Source organism: Siphateles boraxobius, unplaced genomic scaffold, assembly GCF_051911475.1.
Source record: "Siphateles boraxobius isolate OS27281-9 unplaced genomic scaffold, OSU_SipBor_1 13, whole genome shotgun sequence".
Taxonomy (NCBI): Eukaryota; Metazoa; Chordata; class Actinopteri; order Cypriniformes; family Leuciscidae; genus Siphateles; species Siphateles boraxobius.
In genome coordinates this window covers 399245-425000 of record NW_027508733.1, presented here as the reverse complement: position 1 = coordinate 425000, position 25756 = coordinate 399245, and the positions used below count along the sequence as shown (strand labels likewise).

At 40.6% G+C, this 25756-nt stretch overlaps 1 protein-coding gene across 1 annotated transcript in view; it reads left to right on the top strand.

The window, feature by feature from the left end:
• Positions 1-2464: 2464 nt before the first annotated feature.
• Positions 2465-25756, top strand: part of cacna1sa (calcium channel, voltage-dependent, L type, alpha 1S subunit, a) — a 40295-nt gene continuing 17003 nt past the window's right edge. Inside the window, exons 1-26 of the mRNA XM_077225827.1 lie at positions 2465-3107; positions 4073-4178; positions 7791-7930; positions 8148-8287; positions 8364-8516; positions 9330-9535; positions 10472-10575; positions 11520-11665; positions 11751-11832; positions 13556-13716; positions 13932-14157; positions 14244-14451; positions 15566-15686; positions 15770-15884; positions 17884-17983; positions 18149-18218; positions 18297-18429; positions 19215-19344; positions 20114-20173; positions 20253-20359; positions 21407-21494; positions 21568-21675; positions 21760-21812; positions 21906-22052; positions 22769-22970; positions 24808-24966. Coding sequence (XP_077081942.1) covers positions 2920-3107; positions 4073-4178; positions 7791-7930; positions 8148-8287; positions 8364-8516; positions 9330-9535; positions 10472-10575; positions 11520-11665; positions 11751-11832; positions 13556-13716; positions 13932-14157; positions 14244-14451; positions 15566-15686; positions 15770-15884; positions 17884-17983; positions 18149-18218; positions 18297-18429; positions 19215-19344; positions 20114-20173; positions 20253-20359; positions 21407-21494; positions 21568-21675; positions 21760-21812; positions 21906-22052; positions 22769-22970; positions 24808-24966 — 3453 coding nt within the window. The 5' untranslated portion in view covers positions 2465-2919. The remainder of the gene's footprint in view (positions 3108-4072; positions 4179-7790; positions 7931-8147; positions 8288-8363; positions 8517-9329; positions 9536-10471; positions 10576-11519; positions 11666-11750; positions 11833-13555; positions 13717-13931; positions 14158-14243; positions 14452-15565; positions 15687-15769; positions 15885-17883; positions 17984-18148; positions 18219-18296; positions 18430-19214; positions 19345-20113; positions 20174-20252; positions 20360-21406; positions 21495-21567; positions 21676-21759; positions 21813-21905; positions 22053-22768; positions 22971-24807; positions 24967-25756) is intronic.

Below are 25756 nucleotides of genomic sequence, written 5' to 3'. Positions count from 1 at the left end.
ATCCGCTACATCAAATACCTACAGGAACTGGTGGAGAGCGCGGGCAGCGCAGAGGAGAACGCAACGGCGTCGCCACTTTCCATTTCCGAATCGTCTTCTGAGGAGTCGGTTGGGAGTTAAAGACGTTCAGGAAACATTGTATCCTAGCGACTTTTATCATGTACCAACTTTGTGATTCTCAAATATTAGCATTCATTTCAATAGGGGCTTTTGCACTGGGTACTTATACAAACTCGCCACTAGGGTGGATCCCAGTGAACTAATGATTCGCTTAGGAACGTTTTCCTGGTTGCGTTCGCAGCGCCAGTAGGAACTCTGAGTGACGTAAGACACACTTGTTGTTGTTGAGACTTTTATTTTGACGGCGCTGAGAACGACTGAACACACAGCGCTCACATTCTCCGTGTTCATTAGTTTATGATCTGTCTAACAGTCCTGTCTAATACACTATTAGAGCTGTTAAACATAGAAAGTAGACAGTAATAAAGTTATTAGAGTATGCGTGTGTTTGATGTTCAGTGTTGCTGAGCAGAAATACATAATCGTGTTTCTCTTGGTCTCCTCAAAGTTGCGTTTGATTTTCTCCTCAGCGTAAAGATTAAGAGCTTCATCTATCACTGTTTTACATGTTTGTGGAGTAAATATATAGGCTATAATCTGTGTGTTTACACCATGGTTTTTAAAAATGTCGGGTGCTGGTGTTTGGCGTGTGTTCGGCCAATCAGGAACAGTAACGTCACGGATAGTTCCTATAGCGCTGGTTTAGACCGACTCTGAAGTAGGAGTAAATTAGTTCCTCCAAAAGGAGTTCCTAGAACTAAAATCGTTCCTAGTTCCTGCGGTGCGAACACGCCAACATCCGGGAACTCCCGCCAATAGTTCTAGCAACTTTGAGAAGGATCCTCCGGTGTGAAAGCCACTATAGATGCAAATCGACAATTTCTTATTCAAAACGAGACATTAAAAAAAAAAGTGTCAGACGTCATTAAGACTGGCCTTTAATAAACCAATGAAATCTTTAAAAATTAGATAAATGAGTTAGACCAGTTTATTTATATAGCACATTTCATACACTATGGTGATTCAAAGTGCTTTACACAGAAATGAATTAAAATAATCACAAAATAAAAGCAAGGAAAATTAAAAAAGGCATTAAAAGAGATATAAAGATGAAATTGAAAAGAGTAAAAAGATGATACAAAGATAAACTTCTCCTCTGGCAAAACATATTTTTCACAGCTGCTTGTTTTACTGTGAGATTTTCCCATGTTGATGCGCCAGAGTAATCTATTCAATGTCTCCAGTAGATTCGATAATTCCCTAAAACCTTTCCTAGGAAAGGAATCGGTCCAGTCCGCAACCCCACAGAACAGATTTGGTCCCCGACCTCGAGTTTCACATCAGACACACTACTCCACCACAGACTCAGGTCATCAACATGGCTTCATCTCTCACTTTCCCAATGAACATTAAATGAGTTAAATGTTTTGGAGGTTGCTTGTGTGAAGTCTCCCATTGAGAGTGTGTTTTGCAGACTGGGACACGGGGGCACAGGGGTCACAACGCCCAAAAAAGCCTTGAAACCTACAAGACGGCCAGTTTTTGACCTTGAACTTTCTGCAATCCCTCTGTGATTATGTGTACTGTGATTTTAAACTTCCTAAATTCAAATAAACCTTAAATTATACTTGGAATGAGACGGTTTTGACTTTTTGTTCTCCAGGTTTCGTTGTTGAGGTTTTATGTCTGTTCATTGGCACATGTATGACACTGTGATCTTAAAAACTTTTAGAAACTAAAAACTAAAGAATTTAAATAATATATATATTTTAAATTATACATGAATATTAATATATCTATATTTTAAATGTTTAAATATATATATATATATATATGTGTGTGTGTGTGTGTGTGTATATGTATGGTATGTATGTATTATTATTAAAATGAATAAACCATATATAAATATTTTGTAATAATAATAATTATGAAATAGGACGTTTTGACAGTTTATGAGATTCACCCATTTACACTGTTGAGACATTATAATAATAATAATAATAATAAATTGATTTTATATAGCCTTTAAAAGTTGCTTTCTCAAAGCGCTTTACAGGTAAACATAACAACAGAGAAAATTACACACTTTAAATACAAAAATACTCAAAAAAATAAAAAGTTTTGAGAAGAGATTTAAAAGTCACTAATGTATTTGCTTCCCTGGAGAGAATTCCAAAGCTTCGGAGCATAGGAAGAAAATGCTCTATCACCCAATAATCAATGGGACAATCACAAAAAAACTGTGACACCAAATTTCGCAGTGATTTATCTATGTGCTGATTGGTTTGCCAGCTCAGTGATGTCACAAAGCCCAAACAGAAAAAGCCAATGGGAACATTCCAAAGTTATGACTGTTTATGTCCTGCCTCTTTATGTATATCTCAGAGACCATAACTGTGTCATGCTCTGTTCTCCTAACACACACACACACACACACACACACGCACGCATATGAGTGACACGCATTGTCTATATTTATTTTTTAAGTCAAACAGCTGCAGTAATAACCACACAAGAGCAGAGAGAGACAGTGAGAGAAACAGATTCAGAGAGAGAGCGGATGGTGGGGACACCTTCATTTGTGAGTCCCGAGAAGACACTGAAGTATTGAGCCGAGTACCTGATCTCCAGTGTTCCTGATCTCCAGAGTTCCTGATCTCCAGCGTTCCTGATCTCCAGAGTTCCTGATCTCCAGAGTTCCTGATCTCCAGAGTTCCTGATCTCCAGTGTTCCTGATCTCCAGTGTTCCTGATCTCCAGAGTTCCTGATCTCAAGAGTTCCTGATCTCCAGCGTTCCTGATCTCCAGAGTTCCTGATCTCCAGCGTCCCTGCGCCTCCTGCTCTGCTTCCGATCGGATCATGGAGGGCGGTGGCGAAACAGCCATGACCTCCTTCATCATGGATGAAGAGACGCTGAAGAGGAAGCAGAGAGAGAAGCTCAAGAAGCTCCAGGCCACAGGTGGAAACCCCCGGCCCGCACGATCCCTCCTCTTCCTCACGCTGAAGAACCCCTTCCGCAAGGCCTGCATCAACATTGTAGAGTGGAAGTATCCTTTAACAAATCAAAAAATGTTTTAAATTACAATAACGAGTCACTAAACGTGTCAGTCAATTTAATGCATGTTGTTAAAGTATGTAAAAGTCATTTTCAGCATCGTTACTCCAGTCTTCCGTGTCACATGATCATTCAAATATGATGATTTAAAACATTTCTGATTATTATCAATGGTGAAGTAAAATGTGCCGCTGCTTATTTTTATGGAAATCGTGGTATATTTTTATTTTCAGGATTCTTTGATAAATCGAAAGCATTTATTTTAAATAGAAATTTTGTAACATTATAAATGTCACTTTTGATTAATTAAATGTGTCTTTGCAGAATAGAAGTATTAATAATTTTAAAAAAAATTAACTTACCCCAAATATTTTAATGGTAGTTTATCAGTTTCCACAAAAATATTAAGCAGCAAAAATTCTATAAAAATAAATGATATAAAAAAATTACAAATGTCTTCAATGTTTCAGCGGTTTTAATGATTTCTCAGTTATGTTTCAGTTCAACATCAACCTTAATTAGACTATTTGCTGACATATTGTAACATACTAAACAAACATCTTAATTTACTCTTCGTTTTATCTCATTGCTGCATAGGAGTAAACAAGCATACATTACTAGAGGCGGCAAATATAGAGTCAACAGAAAGTGTTCGAACACAGGAAGCAACTATGAGATGACAGACCGTTAATGAGCTGATTTAGTCATGAGTGTGTGTGTAAATGTCAGTGTTTCAGCACAGCGCTCTGATATTCTGAGAGAACAGCTGTTCTATCCTCCAGCTCACTAAATACAGACATGCTAAGCTCAGAGAATGCTAGCGCACACACAACAACACACTGAGACGCCATGTAGACCACTATGGTACAACACACATTATTATAATGTGCATCACTGCAGGAATATATCTCTCACTTTAAGAGGAAGCTGGTTTATTTTCCTGAACGTGTCTCTCAGACCGTTTGAAATCATCATCCTCCTCACCATCTTTGCAAACTGTGTAGCGCTGGCCGTTTTCATGCCAATGCCTGAGGAAGATACGAATAACACCAACAGCAACCTAGTGAGTCTCTCTCTTACACACAACCACACAAAACTCCACCTTAAGACACCTAAGAAACCCTATAGACCCCGCACTCATACACTCCTCTACATATAAACCCCTCCCAATACCTGTAGACTCCACCTTAAGACACCCAAGACAACCTATAGACTCTGCCCTCATACACTCCTCTACATATAAACCCCTCCCAATACCTGTAGACTCCACCTTAAGACACCTAAGACAACCTATAGACTCTGCCCTCATACACTCCTCTACATATAAACCCCTCCCAATACCTGTAGACTCCACCTAAAGACACCTAAGACAACCTATAGACCCTGCCCTCATACACTCCTCTACATATGAACCCCTCCCATTACCTGTAGACTCCACCTTAAGACACCTAAGACAACCTATAGACCCCGCCTTCATACACTCCTCTACATATAAACCCCTCCCAATACCAGTAGACTCCACCTTAAGACACCTAAGCAACCTATTAGACCCTGCCCTCATACACTCCTCTACATATAAACCCCTCCCCAATACCTGTGGTCTCCGACTTAAGACAACCAAGACAATCTATAGACCCTGCCCTCATACACTCCTCTACATATAAACCCCTACTGATACCTGTAGACTCCACCTTAAGACACCTAAGACAACCTATAGACCCCGCCCTCATACACTCCTCTACATATAAACCCCTCCCGATATCTGTTGACTCCACCTTAAGACACCTTATAGACCCCGCCCTCATACACTCCTCTACATATAAACCCCTCCCGATAACTGTTGACTCCACCTCAAGACACCCTATAGACCCGGCCCTTGTACACACCTCTACATATAAACCCCTCCCGATACCTGTTGACTCCACCTTAAGACACCTAAGACACCCTATTGACCACGCCCTCATACACTACTCTACATATAAACCCTTCCCGATACATGTAGACTCCACCTTAAGACACCTAAGACACCCTATAGACCCCACCCCCATACACTCCTCTACATATAAACCCCTCCCAATACCTGTAGACTCCACCTTAAGACACCTAAGCCAACCTATAGACTCTGCCCTCATACACTCCTCTACATATAAACCCCTCCCGATACATGTGGACTCCACCTTAAGACGCCTAAGACAACCTTTAGACCCCGCCCTCATACACTCCTCTACATATAAACCCCTCCCAATACCTGTAGACTCCACCTAAAGACACCTAAGACAACCTATAGACTCTGCCCTCATACACTCCTCTACATATAAACCCCTCCCAATACCTGTAGACTCCACCTAAAGACACCTAAGACAACATATAGACCCTACCCTCATACACTCCTCTACATATAAACCCCTCCCAATACCTGTAGACTCCACCTTAGGACACCTAAAACAACCTATAGACCCCGCCTTCATACACTCCTCTACATATAAACCCCTCCCAATACCAGTAGACTCCCCCTTAAGACACCTAAGCAACCTATTAGACCCTGCCCTCATACACTCCTCTACATATAAACCCCTCCCAATACCTGTTGACTCCACCTCAAGACACCTAAGACACCCTATAGACCCGGCCCTTATACACACCTCTACATATAAACCCCTCCCGATACCTGTTGACTCCACCTTAAGAAACCTAAGACACCCTATAGAACACGCCCTCATACACTCCTCTACATATAAACCCTTCCCGATACCTGTAGAATCCACCTTAAGACACCTAAGCCAACCTATAGACTCTGCCCTCATACACTCCTCTACATATAAACCCCTCCCAATACCAGTAGACTCCACCTTAAGATACCTAAGCAACCTATTAGACCCTGCCCTCATACACTCCTCTACATATAAACCCCTCCCCAATACCTGTGGACTCCACCTTAAGACACCCAAGACAATCTATAGGCCCTGCCCTCATACACTCCTCTACATATAAACCCCTACTGATACCTGTAGACTCCACCTTAAGACACCTAAGACAACCTATAGACCCCGCCCTCATACACTCCTCTACAAATAAACCCCTCCCGATATCTGTTGACTCCACCTTAAGACTCCTTATAGACCCCGCCCTCATACACTCCTCTACATATAAACCCCTACCGATACCTGTTGACTCCACCTCAAGACACCTAAGACACCCTATAGACCCGGCCCTTATACACTCCTCTACATATAAACCCCTCCCGATACCTGTTGACTCCACCTAAAGACACCTAAGACACCCTATAGACCACGCCCTCATACACTCCTCTACATATAAACCCCTACCGATACCTGTTGACTCCACCTCAAGACACCTAAGACACCCTATAGACCCGGCCCTCATACACTCCTCTACATATAAACCCCTACCCAATACCTGTAGACTCCACCTTAAGACACCTAAGACAACCTATAGACCCCGCCCTCATACACTCCTCTACATATAAACCGCTCCCAATAGCTGTAGACTCCACCTTAAGACACCTAAGACAACCTATAGACCCCGCCCTCATACACTCCTCTACATATAAACCCCTCCCAAAAACTGTTGACTCCACCTAAAGACACCTAAGACAACCTATAGACCCCGCCCTCATACACTCCTCTACATATAAACCACTCCCCAATACCTGTGGACTCCACCTTAAGACACCTAAGACAACCTATAGACCCCGCCCTCATAAACTCCTCTATATATAAATCCCAATACCTGTGAACTCCACCTTAAGACACGTCTCAACTAAGTCTTCACAGACACAGACTCCACCCACTGTAGACAATAGGGTGATTTAAATGTTTCCATGTGTATATATTTTATTGTATTCTTATGAAAGATTGAACTATATCCTAAATGAACAAGTGGCTAGTTAAAGTCTATCTTCTGGCAGAATGGCTGACACCTAAAGCCTGATATTCATCTCACTAAACCCATGTGAGCGTATGTGACCTTGACTCAGGTGACTGAAAGAAGCAGGTGCTGTGACCGCATACCGATGGGACGCCTGCATGTGTGGACGTTTTAAAATTAGACACAAACTCCAACTATGAGCTCTCTCACACACTCCCAGAGCTCTCTCATCACTGCAGTGTTATCTGAAAGACTTTGTGGTTTGTAATACAATTAGTCAGATTGTTTTTTGCAATCAGGTCAACATCAAAGCATTTGGATGATAATAAAATTGCATCTAGTTTTGTTTTGAAGCTTCAAACAATCTATCTATCTATCTATCTATCTATCTATCTATCTATCTATCTATCTATCTATCTATCTATCTATCTATCTATCTAAATGTCAGTAGAAACAAATAGTGTCTCCTTCAAGCTAACATTAGGTGCCATGTTGGTTATGAAATTCTCAGCGTCTGGGTCTGGGTCGTTTTCAAAATGCCTTGACTGAAACCGGAGGAAAGTGTCAGGCTGTAGCAATTCTTTGCCACGTTCCCACCAAACACAACGTGTGTAAGTTGCAAGAATATAAAAAGACACGTCATGACAGATATTCAAAGTCAAAACAAAAGAGTTATGAAGTGTAAAAGCAAGCATTGACAGCAAACACCTGGAGTCAGCTGGTTCTGCTGAAGTGCTGACAGCTCCTTCATCTGTGTGTTGTGTGTGTTGTGTGTGTACGTTCACAGGAGAGTCTGGAGTACATTTTCCTCATCATATTCACTATGGAATGCTTCCTGAAGATCGTGGCGTATGGATTACTCTTTCATGCCGATGCTTATTTACGGAACTGCTGGAATATATTAGATTTTGTCATTGTAACAATGGGGTAAGACACACACACACTAACCCTAAACCTACCCATCATACACACAAACACACCCGACCCCTAAACCTACTCATCTCACACACACACACACACACACACACACACACACACACACACACACACACACACACACACACACACACACACACACACACACTCCCTGAATATGGCCAGAAACACCCAAAGTACACAAACACTACTGTGTGCCGTCCCTCAGGCTGTTCACAGTCGTGGTGGACTTCATCAATAACATCAGCGGCGTCGAGGCGCCAGTGGAGCAGAAAGGTGGTTTTGACATGAAAGCCCTCCGAGCGTTTAGAGTCCTTCGGCCCCTGAGGCTCGTCTCTGGTGTCCCCAGTAAGTGACAACACCACCTTCTGCTCACCTTTCTAATGTTTAGAGTTGGCTGGTTAAAGTGTAATGTCTCCTCCAGGCCTGCAGGTGGTGATGAGCTCCATTCTCAAGTCCATGCTGCCCCTGTTCCACATCTCTCTGCTGGTCTTCTTCATGGTCACCATCTATGCCATCATAGGCCTGGAGCTTTTCAAATGCAAAATGCATAAAACATGTTACCACACTGGCACAGGTTAGACATGATGCAAGTTAGATGTAGTGAACTTGTATATAACCAGTGTTGGGGAAAGTTACTTTTACAAGTAAAGCATTAATATTGCATTAATAATACTACTTAGTTACTTTTTATGAAAATGAATGCGCAACATTACATTTGCGTTACTTTTTCTCACCTGGGCTGGGCTTGTTTGTTTTTTAATAACAACAAAAAAGTTTTATTTTTGGCAAATGTTAAGGCCCTTTCACACCAAAAGTGAAATGCATGAAAAAGGAAATGCATATTTACTCCTGTACATTAGGGGGCGCCGCTCAAACAAACCTTTCAGCTGCTGTTATTCTGGATTAAAGAACAATAGGAAACAGAAGGAAGTTCGACATCGACACTCTTATTTCTAAATCTAAAGTAATTTTTGCTTGTATTGTTGAATTAGATAATTGAAGTCAGCAGCAAAGACAATGGTTAATAAAGTGAGAATAAACACATAAAGTATGTGTAATTTATTAGTTAATTATAAAAGTTTTGCGCAAAATTCTGAGATTGCATTTTACTGTTTTTATTCATTTTGAGGAATACTGAATGTTTTTGTGCAAGTGAGATGAGTAAATGCTTATATTTATTTGAAAAAGTAACTTAGATATTTTGTTGTAAATTGAAAAAGTAATCTGATTACATAACTCAAGTTACTTGTAAGCAGTTATCCCCAACACTGCATAGAACCAACATCAAAACTTACCTAAATGTTGTCCTTTTGCCATCATGCAAGCACTGGTGTTTCCTTCAATAAATGCAAATTTGATCCATGATCTGAGATCCGTTGTGTCACAGATATCATTGCCACGGGGGACGGCGAGTGTGCGGCTCCGTGCGCTCAGGCTGGTAACGGCAGACGTTGCCCTCTTAACGGAACCGAGTGCCGTGGCGGATGGCCCGGGCCCAATGACGGCATCACCCACTTTGACAATCTGGGCTTCTCCATGCTCACTGTTTACCAGTGCATCACCACTCAGGGCTGGACCGATGTTCTGTACTGGGTCAGTGACACATAAGGGTCTTTCTCACCGGATAGTTCTAGGAACGAGACCCGAGAACTAATGGTTCGCTTAGGAACGTTTTCCTGGTTGCGTTCGCAGCGCCAGTAGTAACTCTGAGTGACGTGAGACACGCTTGTTGTTGTTGAGACTTTTATTTTGACGGCGCTGAGAACGACTGAGCTCACAGTGCTCACATTCTCCGTGTTCATTAGTTTATGATCTGCCTAACAGTCCTGTCTAATACACTATTAGAGCTGTTAAACATAGAAAGTAGACAGTAATAAAGTTATTAGAGTATGCGTGTTTGATGTTCAGTGTTGCTGAGCAGAAATACATAATCATGTTTCTCTTGGTCTCCTCAAAGTTGCGTTGGATTTTCTCCTCAGCGTAAAGATTAAGAGCTTTATCTATCACTGTTTTACATGTTCGTAGAGTTAGTTTCTGGAGTAAATATACAGGCTATAATCTGTGTGTTTACACCGTGGTTTTTAAACCTGGTGCTGGTGTTTGGTGTGCGTTCGGCCAATCAGGAACAGTAACGTCACGGATAGTTCCTATAGCGCTGGTTTAGACCGACTCTGAAGTAGGAGTAAATTAGTTCCTCCAAAAGGAGTTCCTAGAACTAAAATCGTTCCTAGTTCCTGCGGTGCGAACACGCCAACATCCGGGAACTCCCGCCAATAGTTCTAGCAACTATGAGAAGGATCCTCCGGTGTGAAAGCCACCATAGAGCAGTGGTTCCCAACCATTGTCATGCAGTGCCCCAACAGTACACACTTGATTCAATTTCATAAAAAAGGAGATAAAGATAAGATAAAGATAAAAGATAAAATGTTAAAGGAGAGTCCTGTGGGGATACTCCAGGACCAGGGTTGGGAACCACTGACATAAAGGACTATGATAGGGACCCGACAGCCGACTCTCGTCTTCCTGCAGGTGAATGATGCCATAGGAATGGAGTGGCCCTGGCTGTATTTCGTGACTCTGATTCTCTTGGGCTCGTTCTTCATCTTGAATCTGGTTCTGGGGGTTCTGTGCGGGTAAGCCCTAACATTTGTGGTCTTTTACTCAGTATCACTCTACACGTTATTGTCCACATTTTACAATAATGTTAAAGGGATAATTCACCCAAAAATGAAAATTAGCCCATGATTTACTCACCCTCAAGCCATCCTAGGTGTATATGACATTCTTCTTTCAGATGAACACAATCCATCATAAAAGTGCATCTGTCCATCATAAAAGTGCATCTATCCATCATAAAAGTGCATCTGTCCATCATAAAAGTGCATCTGTCCATCATAAAAGTGCATCTGTCCATCATAAAAGTGCATCTGTCCATCATAAAAGTGCATCTGTCCATCATAAAAGTGCATCTGTCCATCATAAAAGTGCTTCTATCCATCATAAAAGTGCATCTATCCATTATAAAAGTGCATCTGTCCATCATAAAAGTGCATCTATCCATCATAAAAGTGCTCCATAGGCTCTGGCGGGTTAATAAAGGCCTTCTGAAGTGAAGCGATGCATTTGTGTAAGAAAAATATCCATATTTAAAACTTTATAAAGAAATATAACTAACTTCCGGCCAAACGAACATATGAAATCTTCTAAGCGCAACTTATGAGAGTAATGCAACGTACTGCTGATATTTATGCTACGCCATGAGGCACTACTGTAGATGCACTTTTATGGACCTCAAAACAGAAACAGTCATTTTCTGCCATTATAAAGCTTGGAAGAGCCAGGTCATTTTTTTAAAAATATAACTCTGATTGTATTCGTCTGAAAGAAGAATGTCATATACACCAAGGATGAGTTGAGGGAGAGTAAATCATGGGCTAATTTTCATTTTTGGGTGAACTATCTCTTTAAAGAATGAGTGTCCAAAGTTTTGACCGGTAGTGATTTGTTTCAGACATTTTGCCACACACCATCTCATATTTCTCTCTCTCTCTCTCTCTCTCTCTCTCTCTCTCATCAGTGAGTTCACTAAGGAGCGAGAAAAGAGTTCTCGAAGTGGGGAGTATCAGATACTGCGGGAGCGTCAGCAGTTCGATGAGGATCTGAAGGGATACATGGAGTGGATCACACAGGCAGAGATCATGGACAATGACCAGGAGGGGCAAGGTGCTCAAAAACACTTTAAAAAGCTACAGCCGTTGAAAACCAAGGCTCATAAACTGGTTAAATGTTGCACAATTGGTCTCCACAGGTCTGCTCCCACTTCAGAAGGATGGATCCGAATCAGAGACTCTCTATGAGCTGGAGGGACTCAACAAACTCATGTTTTATGTGTGAGTTGAGCGATTTACTGTTGGGAATGATTGACTTCGTGTTCGTGTATTTCTAAACCGTATCCAGATCTGATGCAGGACCTGCGCCTGGACATGACAACATCGCATCCCTGAAGTGTCACTAGTCTCTCCCCTGTGAAGGCCTCCTTCCCTTCACCTCTGTACTGATAAAACATTGTCAAAGTAATTCAAGTTCGCATGGATATGCGGAAGCGACAGAAAATTCTGTATTATGCAGGCCAATGTGTAAAGAAAGACTACACGCCTGCGCACATATATATTCAAACGCGCATACCTATAGACTGAACATGTGATATGTGCACACCGTCAGTGTTTTCCCTGATTCACGTTTTTGAATTTTACACGGAGATAACTTTTTCAAAAATGTTCAAAACTTGGAACCCATTTCAAAGTTTGCGTTCTCGAGCCACCAGGCACTAGGCGCGTTTCCATTACAGATTTGCGCAAAACTTAAGTGATTATTTCTAAATGTCGACAAAAAGTATTGCGAAATGACACCGTTTCCATTCATTTTTTCCCTCTCGCGATCAGTCATTCCAAAAATCATGGCGACGGTTGTTTGTTGGTTGATGTACATCGCACCCACCGCACTGGCCATTATTAATAATCGAAGGTTTCTGGGTGTTTCTCCCTGATTTCTACTTCGAGGTCTTGATTGTGGCATTTCTTTGAGGTTTAGAATGCCGTATTCCTGTATTTCTTTTGTCTTTTATGAGTTTAATAAAGAACACGTCTCGTATTCTGTCCAAACACAGCACCTCATCTACGTCAGGTGACTGTAAAATGCGCAAAAACTGTTTGCATTGCAGTTTTGCGAAACATTTCTTTTTTCGAATTGCCTGAAAAACCTCCTCATGCGAGCGTAAAAACTTTTTTGCGATAAATGGGAGTTTTTACGAAATTGACGTGTTTCCATTTGGCGTATTTGCGCGATTTGAAGGGTAATGGAAACACGGCTACTTTTGTGGTGCAAATGAACCTCCAGAGCGCTTTAAAAGTTTTCTGTTTTCTGTTTGAGCGGTGTGTGTTAGCGGCCCCTAAGTTAATAGCCAATGATCTTTACAACTGAAGTGATTAAATCAAAACTAACTTTCTGGACAATAACTTGATTCTAGATCTGCTGTAAAGCCAAAACAATCTCTGTTACTTTCGCCAACCCTAGCTATTTCTTTGCTGATTTTCACTTTTGTTGTCGCATGTTTTCTCAGCGTGAGGCGTATATTTCACAACAATGTCGTAAAAAACAACTCACTTGCGGCCCCTCCTCCCCCTTTCTACTGCTACTCATGTGCATTTGTTATTATCGGAGCCGGCCAACTTTATCGTGTGGAGTATGTCTACCGAGGTGGGTAATACATCATACACATTGAGGGCGGCGTGTGTGTTTATGTCGAATTGCCATAAAGCAGTTTGTGTTTCTCGCTCGTTCTCGCTTCTCACGAGACTTCCTATGTTGCAAGTTTGGTTTTCCGCCTAGGAACGTTGGGGGGAGCGGGGAAAGTCACCATTCTCACCAGAACAGGTTATTAAACCTTCCAAATGATTTCTAAACGGTTTTATTAGGCTGAAATAGTTGCCGAATGCCCCTTTAATCTCCTATTATCACTGTTAAGCTGCTTTGAAACAGTCCATATTATTAGAGCGCTGTAGAAATGAAGGAGACTTGACTTGCTTTGAATTTCTCTCTGCGTGTGTTTTCCAGTCGACACGCTCGTCGATGGAACCGATTCTTTAGGAGGAAGTGTCGTGTGTGGGTGAAATCCAGGTTGTTCTACTGGCTGGTGATTCTGCTGGTGTTATTCAACACTCTGGCAATCGCAACCGAACACCATGATCAGTCCGAGGCTCTCACCAACTTCCAAGGTTCAACTTCTGCCATCATTTACTCACCCTCAACTCATTTCAAACCTCTATGACGTCTTTCTTCTGTGGAACACAAAAGAATAAGTGGATTGTTATGGTCACAGTTCCCAAAAGTCTAACATTCTGCTAAAAGGCACTAATGAACATCCAACAACCCAAGTTGATTTTGGCTGGATTTCCCATAAGGGTATTTATGTATATTGCTTTATTTGCAGACAATACCAATAAGGTGCTGTTGTCTCTGTTTGCGGTGGAGATGTTTCTGAAGATGTACGCAATGGGGCTGCCATCTTACTTCATGTCCCTCTTCAACCGCTTCGACTGCTTTGTGGTTTCTGTGGGGATCCTGGAGCTCATTCTCGTCCACATGGACATAATGTCTGTCATGGGGATCTCCATACTGCGTTGTATTCGGCTTCTGCGTCTCATCAAAGTAACAAGGTATGTGATTCTCTCACCGTGAAGACGAGAAGAACCAGGCGTGTATGTGTGCATGAGAATTGATCAGAACTGTGCGTGATTTTCAGGTACTGGACATCGCTCAGTAATCTTGTGGCGTCTCTCTTGAATTCTGTGCGCTCCATCGCCTCCCTGCTTCTGCTCCTCTTCCTCTTCATCGTCATCTTCGCTCTGCTCGGCATGCAGGTTTTCGGGGGGAAGTTTAATTTTCCAGATGAGTATGTGAGACGAAGCAACTTTGACAATTTTCCTCAGGCTCTGATCACGGTTTTCCAGGTAAATTTATCATTCATAGACAGTCAAAAATGTTGGGTTATTTTTTAACCCAACCGTTGGGTTACACCATGGGTAGGCAAGTTCGGTCCTAGAGAGCCGCTGTCCTGCAGAATTTAGTTCCAACCCTAATCAAACACACCTGAACAAGCTAATCAATGTCTTCAGGATTACTAAGGGTATAGGCAGGTGAGGTTTTTTTAAGTGTTGAAGCCAAACTCTGCAGGACAGCGGCTCTCTAGGACCGAATTTGCCTACCCCTGGGTTACACATATTGGGTCACTATGTTGGGTTATTTTAAAAAAAAGGGTCATATTTAAAATCTTTGGTTAATTTCTGGTAATAACCTGGCTGTTGGGTTACAAACGTATGTTGTATGTACACTTGTGTATTTTGAATTTATGTACACAATTATGTATATTTACATTAAATTATAGACTCCCAAATATTTAGTTTCGCAATTTTTAAATATTTGTTGAGACGTATTGATTGTTTTATACGAATAATCTGTATTTAAAAACGAAGTCTATTTTATTTATTAAAATAATGCCATGAATAAAAATAAATAGTTAATACATTGGGTTAAAATAAACCACAGTTGGGAAGGTGCTATACCACCCCATAGTTGGGTTACTCGGTTACAACATTATTAAGTGAGTATGATAAGCAAGATGTTTGGATCCACATAACCCAACATTTGGGTTATACATATTGGGTCACTATGTTGGGTCATTTTTAAAATCGTTGGGTAATTTCTAGTAATAACCCGGCTGTTGGGTTAAAAACGTATGTTGTATGTACACTTGTGTATTTTGAATTTATGTACATAATTATGTATATTTACATTAAATTATAGACTCCCCAATATTTTGTTCGTAATTTAAAAATATTTGTTAAATATGTTAAATAATTTAAATAGTTAAATACATTTATTAAAATGTCATAAATAAATAGTTATTGCATTGGGTTAAAATAACCCACAGTTGGAAAGGTGCTATTCCACCCAATAGTTGGGTTACTCATTGGGTTATTTTTAACCCAACATTATTAAGTGAGTATTATATGCGATATGTTTGGATCCACACAGCCTCTCCAGTGTCTTGTCTCTCTGTTTTAGATCCTGACAGGTGAAGGCTGGAACTATGTCATGTACGATGGCATCATGGCTCATGGAGGTCCCGCCGTGCCTGGAATCCTGGTCAGCATTTACTTCATTATCCTGTTCATCTGTGGAAATTGTATCCTTCGTGCGGCACAAATGTGTGAGTTGTAGAAATTGCATGTTACAATGATGAGGGCTTTCCTGAGCATTGAACTGCAGATATTCTCTTGAATGTCTTCCTGGCGATCGCGGTGGATAATCTGGCTGAGGCGGAGAGCCTGACCTCGGCCCAGAAAGAGAAGACAGAGGAGAAGAAACGCAAGAGGCTTCTTAGGTGAGTGACAAAGGTCAATAGCATGAGGCAGAGACTTCTGTCAGGAACACTATCCTCAATTATGACTATTAGCATAGTTTGGATTGGCGCAGTGGGGACTTCTTTAAGACTGCAAGGGAAGCTCGGCTTCAACCTATAATGGTAAAAAATGAAGGGTCAAATATGTACTATTGTGTTAACATTTTATTGACTAAAAACGCGTTAGAACACGTTCATCTCGAAGACAAGTGCTTGGGCGGTCTGTTGTGAATGGAGGAGTGGGCGGGGCTGGACTCCGGGCTTCTGCGTGATGATTGGACGGTCTGTTGTGAATGGAGGAGTGGGCGGGGCTGGACTCCGGGCTTCTGCGTGATGATTGGACGGTCTGTTGTGAATGGAGGAGTGGGCGGGGCTGGACTCCGGGCTTCTGCGTGATGATTGGACGGTCTGTTGTGAATGGAGGAGTGGGCGGGGCTGGACTCCGGGCTTCTGCGTGATGATTGGAGGGTCTGTTGTGAATGGAGGAGTGGGCGGGGCTGGACTCCGGGCTTCTGCGTGATGATTGGAGGGTCTGTCTAAAGACTGGCATCTCCTATTGATTGACAGCGATTCTGTACTATAAAAAGTCGCTGACGCTGAAGCTGTTCGAGCTCAGTCCCATAGCGGATTTTGCAAGTGTAGTCGAAAGACAAACTGCTGCAACCTATTTCTTGGTATTTGCTTGGTAAAATTGCTAACCAATTTTCATAATAAATTTCACAAAATTATACACCACATTCCTTGTTTCAGTTTAACCTAATTCCCACATTTCCTCTGTCGAGTTTAATATCTTTTTTTTTTAGATCGTTTGTTCATTCATTCATTCATTCATTCATTAATACAGCTTCCCCTCTTTGAAAGACCAGCAGCCGCCACTGGATTGGCGGTCTGGTTCAGTTCTGGGCAGCCTAGCACAGATAAGAGCAGCGATAACCCTCCTTAGGGTTAACATAACACAACCAACATGAATGTATTGCAGATATCATTAATTCAAGATTTTAAAGTAAAACATAATTCGAGAATTTATTCTGATTCAAGGGAAATCAGAACGCCAAATCCTGACTGAGACAGGAGGAGCTGGGGAGGGAGGAGGGCAATACGCTCCTGAGAAACGCGACAGCTGCTGATCATACTGAAGGAGCTTATATATGTACACAATGATATCTCTTTTCCACCAATGCTAACCAGGTGCTGGTTCTGGGCTGGTGCTTATGCCAGTTCGGTGCTGGTTCTATTCGCCAATTATCTAAGAACCAGCTTGATTTTCCACAGACTGTAGAGCCAGAGTCGGGCTACCTCCATTGTCCTAGCGACGCGTCATGACAACCATAAAAGCAATGGAGAACTACATATACTCTTGCTCATAAAGGGAATTATAAGTTATGAAATGAATGTTGTGTGTTTAACATAAAGTGACCAGACGTGTCAACTGTCGTGTCAGGACGCTAAAATGTCCCGGTTTACACCAACCACTATGAAATTGTCCCGGTTGTCAGCGATTACATAGCCGACGTGGTCTAATTGTAGCCTGATCACTAACTACACCCATGGTAGAAAGACTAATAAAGCGTCCAGTGGATGATTTTAAAGCTAACGTTAACAGCTGACCGGTATTTTAAAAATGGCGTCCCGAAGTTTTTGTTTTCGAACGTTACGATAATCTCGCCCCCAGCCCCTGACGTAACCGGTTCTTATCTCTAGACCAGCGGAAAGTTGGTGTTGATTTGGAACCTGTTTCCTTTGCCCAGAGCCAGGTTTATTTGTGTGGAAATCAAAGAACCGATTTGAAACTAGGCTCTGGCTCCGAACCAGCATCAGGACTGCCTTGGTGGAAAAGGGGTATGATAGAGTCGTATTCCAATAGGTAGACGTGGATTAGCTGAGAGTCACTGATGCGAGCTTCACTACCGTGACCTGCCAGAACTGACGCTACGCTTGATTTTTATAGAAATTTCTGATGCATTGTTTTTTCTCGATGTAGAGAAAACCTACCAGATAAGGGCGAGGAAGAAAAGGCCATGCTGGCAAAGAAGCTAGCGGAGCAGAGAGCCAAGATTGACGGCATTCCCACCACAGCCAAGGTCCAAACTCCCCGAATCACATCAGTATATTACTGTGAAATGGCGTTAGAAGTGTATTTTGTATTCAGACATTACACGATAACTGATAATTGCACTGATGCCAACGCACCAGTTTTAGCATATTTAAGATAAAAAATTCATGTGTTTCTTTATATTAATCTTCAGCTCAAAGTCGATGAATTTGAATCAAACGTGAACGAGATTAAAGATCCATTTCCTCCAGCTGATTTCCCAGGTAAAGCATAATGGATAACTTAGCTTAGTTTATTCAGTTCAAGTGTTTTACCGCTGATGTTGTGATTGACGTGGTCAGGTGACGATGAGGAGGAGGAGCCAGAGATTCCCATCAGTCCTCGGCCTCGTCCAATGGCAGACCTGCAGCTGAAGGAGACCGTGGTGCCGATGCCAGAGGCCAGTTCCTTCTTCATCTTCGGCCCGCAGAACAAGTAAAAACCTCCCTGCTTTTTACCTGATTAGGGTTGGAAATCAAATACATGAGGTCAGGAATCAGATACTTGTTATAATATACTAAGTTGATTAATAAAATTTGGATTCCTCTTATCGATTCCTTTGTGAGAATTCCAATATGACTGTAATCATTCGAGCGAGAGACTCTGTTTCTGTGTTCATGTGTATCAGTATATTGGATCCGTGCAGCTCTTAAAGTGACAGCACTAATATTCCTGCTCTATAATAACACTAATCAAACAACAGAAGACAAAGAGAAAATCACTCGATCTTGAATGAATCACTTTTGTAACTATATTTGTAATGTATATTTTATTTATAAAGTGCAGTGTTATTTTACATTTGATTACAGTTTCTGGACCTGAAAATCTTAAAACACTGTTTATTTCAATCGTATCTTTGTTCAGTTGTGTCTATTTGTTGTGATTGCTAATTTTTTATTTGTTCTTGTTTAATTACTGAGTGTTTATTTGTCTTTAATAATGCGTGAAGTTTATATTAGTTCGGCTAGTTGTTCTTCTATGGTGTTTTTAAACCACAGGCAAACGTTCCTTGGGTAAGTGTTCTTTAGCTGTTGATTTCTGTTCATGATATTCAAGTACAATTAAATGTTTTGCAATAAAAAATATTGCAAAATACCTTATTGGAAAGAAATTAGGAATCGATAAGAATTGGAATCGTTAAAATTCAAACGATACCCGACCCTAACCCTAATACAAATCTCACATTTGGAGCTTCTGTTTATCCGTGTCTCTCTGCTCAGGTTTCGTAAACTCTGCCATCGCATCATCAACGCCACGACCTTCACCAACATCATCCTCCTCTTCATCTTACTCAGCAGTATCTCATTGGCTGCAGAGGACCCCATCGACCCAATGTCCTTCAGGAACCAGGTACACCACCTCCAGACTCGCACATCTCGATACACTCTCAGAAAAATGGCACAAAAGCTGTCACTGGAACGGTCCCCTTTAAAAAGGCTCTAATATGTACACTTTTGGTACTAATCTTTGGTACCAATATGCACACTTTTGGTACTAATCTGTACACTTTTGGTACCAATATGCACACTTTTGGTACTAATCTTTGGTACCAATATGTTAACTTTTGGTACTAATCTTTGGTACTAATATGTTAACTTTTGGTACCAATATGCACACTTTTGGTACTAATCTTTGGTACTAATATGTTAACTTTTGGTACCAATATGTACACTTTTGGTACTAATCTTTGGTACTAATCTATACACTTTTGTTACCAATATGCACACTTTTGGTACTAATCATTGGTACCAATATGTTAACTTTTGGTACCAATATGCACACTTTTGGTACTAATCTATACACTTTTGTTACCAATATGTACACTTTTGGTACTAATCTTTGGTACTAATATGTTAACTTTTGGTACCAATATGCACACTTTTGATACTAATCTCTGGTACCAATATGCTAACTTTTGGTACCAATATGTACACTTTTGATACTAATCTTTGGTACCAATATGGTAACTCTTGGTACCAATATATACACTTTTGGTACTAATATCTACACTTTTGGTACCAATATGTACACTTTATGCACGCCCCAATGACAGCTTTTGTACCTTTTTTCCTGAGCGTGTACATGCACCTAGCATTGTACCTTTCTTTCTCCGCTCCAGGTCTTGGCCTACGCTGATTATGTCTTCACCTCAGTGTTTACAGCAGAGATTGTGCTGAAGGTGAGACAAGAGTTTGTGTAAAGCTGTTGTGTTATATTTGGATTCTGTGAATGGTTCGTTTCTTCTTGGTCCACTGCAGATGACCACGTACGGCGCCTTCTTACACGAGGGGTCTTTCTGCCGTAACTCCTTCAACATCTTGGACCTGATTGTCGTCGGCGTCTCCCTGCTGTCCATGGGAATGGAGTGAGATTTAAAAGCTGACACTAGATACAAACAGCCATTAATGGAGCTGTACATATACACTACCTGTCTCTTCTGCTCACCAAGTCTAAATTTATTTGATTAAAAATATAACAAAAACCAACTGTAATATTGCTAAATATTATGACAATATAATTTTAATATATAGTAAAGTGTAATTTATTCCTGTGATCAAAGCTGAATTTTCAGCATCATTACTCCAGTCTTCAGTGTCACATGATCCTTCAGAAATCACTATAATATGATGATTTGATGCTCGAGAAACATTTATTTTTATTATCAATGTTGAAAACAGTTATTTACATTTTTTTCAGGATTCTTTGATGAATAGAAATTCAGAAGAACAGCATTTATTTAAAATTGAATCTTTTGTAACATTATAAATGTCTTTACTGTAACTTTTTATCAATTTAATTCATCCTTGATGAATAAAAGTATTGATTTCTTTTATTTATTTCTCCCAATTTTATTAAAATAAAAATTCTTACTGACCCCAAACTTTTGAACGGTAGTGCTTAATGTTACAAAAGCTTTCCATTTCAGATAAATGCTGTTCTTTTGAACTTTCTATTCATCAAAGAATCCTGAAATAAAAATGTTTTTCAACATTGATAATAATCATAAATGTTTCTTGAGCATCAAATCATCATATTATACTGATTTCTGAAGGATCATGTGACACTGAAGACTGGAGTAATGATGCTGAAAATTCAGCTTTGATCACAGGAATAAATTACACTTTATTATATATTCACATAGAAAAAACAGCTGATTTACATTATAATAATATTTCACAAAATTACTTTTTTTATCAAATAAATGCAGCCTTGGTGAGCAGAAGACACTTATTTTAAAAACATTAAAAATCCTACCAATCCAAAACTTTTGACAGTGTCATCTACCAGTCAAAAGTTTTGGATTGGTAAGATTTTTAATGTTTTTATATACATACTGTATGTAAATAAAAAACAAAATTTTTTTTTTTTTTAGAAAATGACATATATTTACAGTCCTCATGCATCTCTACAGATCAAGTGCCATCTCGGTGGTGAAGATCCTCAGGGTCCTGAGAGTGTTGAGACCTTTAAGAGCCATCAATCGAGCCAAAGGCCTCAAAGTGAGTCTAGTTTTGAGAATGCAACACGCCAAATGTCCCGTTCCTCCATTTCTCTGTCTCTGCTGTCTTTCAGCATGTAGTCCAGTGTGTGTTTGTGGCCATCAAGACCATCGGAAACATCGTTTTAGTCACCATGCTCTTGGATTTCATGTTCGCCTGCATTGGTGTCCAGCTTTTCAAGGTCAGAGAGTTCACAACATCCATTAGTCTGTGTGTCTGGTTTAGAAGAGAATTTAATGTAGTTGTTTTTCTGTTAATCCGGCAGGGGAAGTTTCTCTTCTGCACAGATCCGCTCAAAATGACGGCGGAGGAATGCCAGTACGGTTGAGCTTTCCTTAATTTCTCCTTCTATCCGAGATCTGAAACTCTCCAAATCCACATAATTCTTCTCTCTTTCGGTGATGCTCTCAGGGGAACGTTTATTCAACACCAGGAACACGCTCTTCATGACATGGTGCTCCGTCAACGTATCTGGATGAACAGCGACTTAAACTTCGACAATATTCTGAACGGCATGCTGGCTCTCTTCACCGTCTCCACATTCGAAGGCTGGCCAGAGTACGTATTTAAAGGAGTAGCTCACTTCAGAATTAAAATATCCTGATAATTTACACACCCGCACGTCATCCAAGATGTTCAAGTCTTCAGTGGAAAAGAAATGAAGGTTTTTGAGGAAATAATTTTCTCCATATAGTGACTTCAATGGAGTCCAACGGGTCGAAGGTCCAAATGTGAGTTTCAGTGCAGCTTCAAAGTCTCGACACGATCCAGCCGAGGAATAAGAGTCTGATCTAGACAAACCAGCGCACATTTATAACAAAATCCACATTTATATACTTTTAACCACTAATGCTGGTCTTGCACTAGCTGTGATGCGACACACATTACGTAATCAGGTTGAAAGGTCACGCGCGTTCCGGTTCAGAAATGTAGAGTAGGGAGAAAAACTCACTCATTTTCTCCTCAAACATCAAAGTCGTCAAACATCGTTTAACTTTTATTTATTTGTAAATGGCATTTGACTTAGTCTTTGTTTCAACGTGATTACGTAATGTGTGGCGCATCGCAGCTCGTGCAAGAAGAGCATGTTTGGTGAAATAGTATATAGATGTTTGTTTTTTTAAGAAAATGATGACGTGGGGGAGAGTAAATTATCAGAAAATTAATTCTGAAATGAACTAATCCTTTAATGAACAACTTCATGTTTGTTGTCTATACAGCTTTTTATTGAAACGTTGGCGCAAACCCATTCTCCCAATTGTACCTTTACACAGCTTGTTGTATAAAGCCATCGACTCGAATCTGGAAAACGTTGGCCCTATTTACAACAACCACATTGAGATTTCCATCTTCTTCATTGTTTACCTCATCCTCATCGCCTTCTTCATGATGAACATCTTCGTGGGCTTCGTTATCGTCACCTTCCAGGAACAGGGAGAGCAGGAGTTCAAAAACTGCGAGCTGGACAAAAACCAGGTACTAGGAGTTTCAGGGCGAGTTCGGTAATTTTTACGCACCAACCTAATTGCCTTGATACCATTGAGTATCCCAAAAAATGTTGTGTTTCGGTACCAAATCTGGATAGCTGAGGGGTTAATCCTGTCAACTAGGGCTGGAACGGATCGCAGGTGATCGTGACCTGTGCGGATCGGCTCCACACGGTTCGGCTCGCATGTGATTCGCGGATTAACTGCTAAATTTGACCATCGTAGAGTGAAAGTTTATCATTTGGATGTGTTTTGTCTTGCCAATTTACACATTCAAACTTTTTTAAACGCAGAAGAAGAGGCGAAAATCGGGAGCCGCGCGATATCTGTGCGCACAGCTGATTCCTCTTTCACGTTTCCTTGCGCTTGAACGAACACGTAATCACACAATAATGTATAAATACTCGTCTCGGCGAGTGTTCTCTCGCTACTGTCATGGGTGAACAGTTGAGAGAGTTTATTCAGTATTATAGGGATAGTTCGCCCAAAAATGATAATTCTGTCAGTAATTACTCTCCCTCATGTTGTTAAACCCCGTAAGACCTTCGTTCATCTTCAGGACACAAATTAAGATATTTGTGATTAAATCTGAGAGCTGGATCACTCCTCCATAGGCTTCTTCAGGGATTGAAACTTGTTCCCCGAAAAGTTATTAAAGACATTGTTAAAATAGTCCAAGTGACTACAGTGGCTCAATCTTACGTTTATCAAGCGACGAAAATACTTTTTGTGCGCAAAAACAAACAAAAATAACGACTTTATTTCAACTATTGATTTCCTTCTCTGTGGGCCTCGAGTGAGTTCACTAGTGTAACAGCGCAGCGCTTCTGTGTTGTACGTCACACGCATCACACACATGACCAGCGTCGGCCAATAGTGAGCCTACGTGTGACGTAGCTCTACGCTATCTCACTACGCTATCTCACTACGCTATCACACTACGCTAACTGACTCGAGGCCCACAGAGAAGGAAATTAATAGTTCAAATGAAGTCGGTATTTTTGTTTTTTTTCGCACAAAAAGTATTCTCGTCGCTTGATAAACTTAAGATTGAGCCACTGTAGTCACTTGGACTATTTTAACGATGTCTTTAATAACTTTTCGGGGAACAAGTTTCAATCCCTTAGAAGCCTATGGAGGAGTGATCCAGCTCTCAGATTTAATCACAAATATCTTAATTCGTGTTCTGAAGATGAACGAAGGTCTTACGGGGTTGAACAACATGATGGAGAGTAATTACTGACAGCATTTACATTTTTGGGTGAACTATCCCTTTAAGTGACAGTAGACTAATATTCCTGCTGTTGTCTGTCATTATTGTTAATAAAACAACAAAAAACAGCTTTAACAAAGATGAAACTATATTTAATTTCTACAGTGAACAAAGTGTTATTTTACATTTAGGCTTAATTATTAATTTCTGCACCTGAATACTGTTAGACTTTGTAACTTTGTTATTTCTGCTTATTTTATTACTGACTGTTCACTTGTTTTTAGAAATCTTTATCAATTAAGGCTACTAGTTTTTGATGTAGTATCGAAGAACTTCAATTCAGCTTTAAGTAATAAATGAAAAGCAAAGTTACACCCCCCCCCCAATACATATATATATATATATATATATATATATATATATATATACACCGTATATATGGGTTTTTTTGCTGATCCGAAAAATTATCCGATCCATGGCTCAAAAACCGTAAATGATCCGAACCGTGAATTTTGTGCTCCGTTCCACCAGTAAACCTTCACACACACACAGACACACACACACCTATTGCTGTCTCACGATTCCAGTTTATAACGCACCTTTCCCCCATCAGCGCCAGTGTGTCCAGTACGCGCTGAAGGCCCGCCCGCTGAGGTGCTACATCCCTAAGAACCCGTATCAGTATCAGGTGTGGTACATCGTCACCTCCTGCTACTTCGAGTACCTGATGTTTCTCCTCATCATGCTAAACACCATGTGTCTGGGGATGCAGGTGAGAACACACAACCACACAGTTAAAGGGATAGTTCACCCAACAATGAAAATTAAAGTCATCCTAGGTGTATATGTACTTGACCCGACGCACGCGGTTACCCAGCCCTGTTTGTAATTATGTTGTGCGTCGGGTCAAGTGTTTTTCTTTTGGCGTAGGTCGACTTGCGTACAGCCGTCTGCCGGAAGCTAGTTATTTTAGTTGATAAAGTTTTAAATATCGATATTTTTCTTACATGAACACATCGCTTTACTTCAGAAGGACTTTATTAACCCACCAGAGCAGTGTGGAGCACTTTATGATGGACAGATGCACTTTAATCATGGATGGATTATAAAGCTTGGAAGAGCCAGGACATTTTTTAATATAACTCTGATTGTATTTGTCTGAAAGAAGAATGTCAGATATACACCTAGGATGAGTTGAGGGCGAGTAAATCATTGGCTAATTTTCATTTTTGTAGTGAACTATCCCTTTAAGGTCCTTGCACACCGAGTCCGAAATTTTAGTTTGCGTTTTTTTGTATTCGTCATTCGGCGACACAAATCTCGAAATTCTACGGATGCGAAAAACGCAGAGAATCGAACCTGATCCGATTTTTTTTATGATGGATGAAAGTTTCGGAGGCAGTGTGTAAACGTGACTGACACAACATGAGGTCTTATTTATTTTTTAACAAGCGAACATTTAGGAGTCAGTGTGAAACCTTTACACGAGCACTGCAAACATATTAATCATTTATTTCCAGTTTTAATCTAGTCTCATTTCTTAGCAAACAAGTATTCATGAC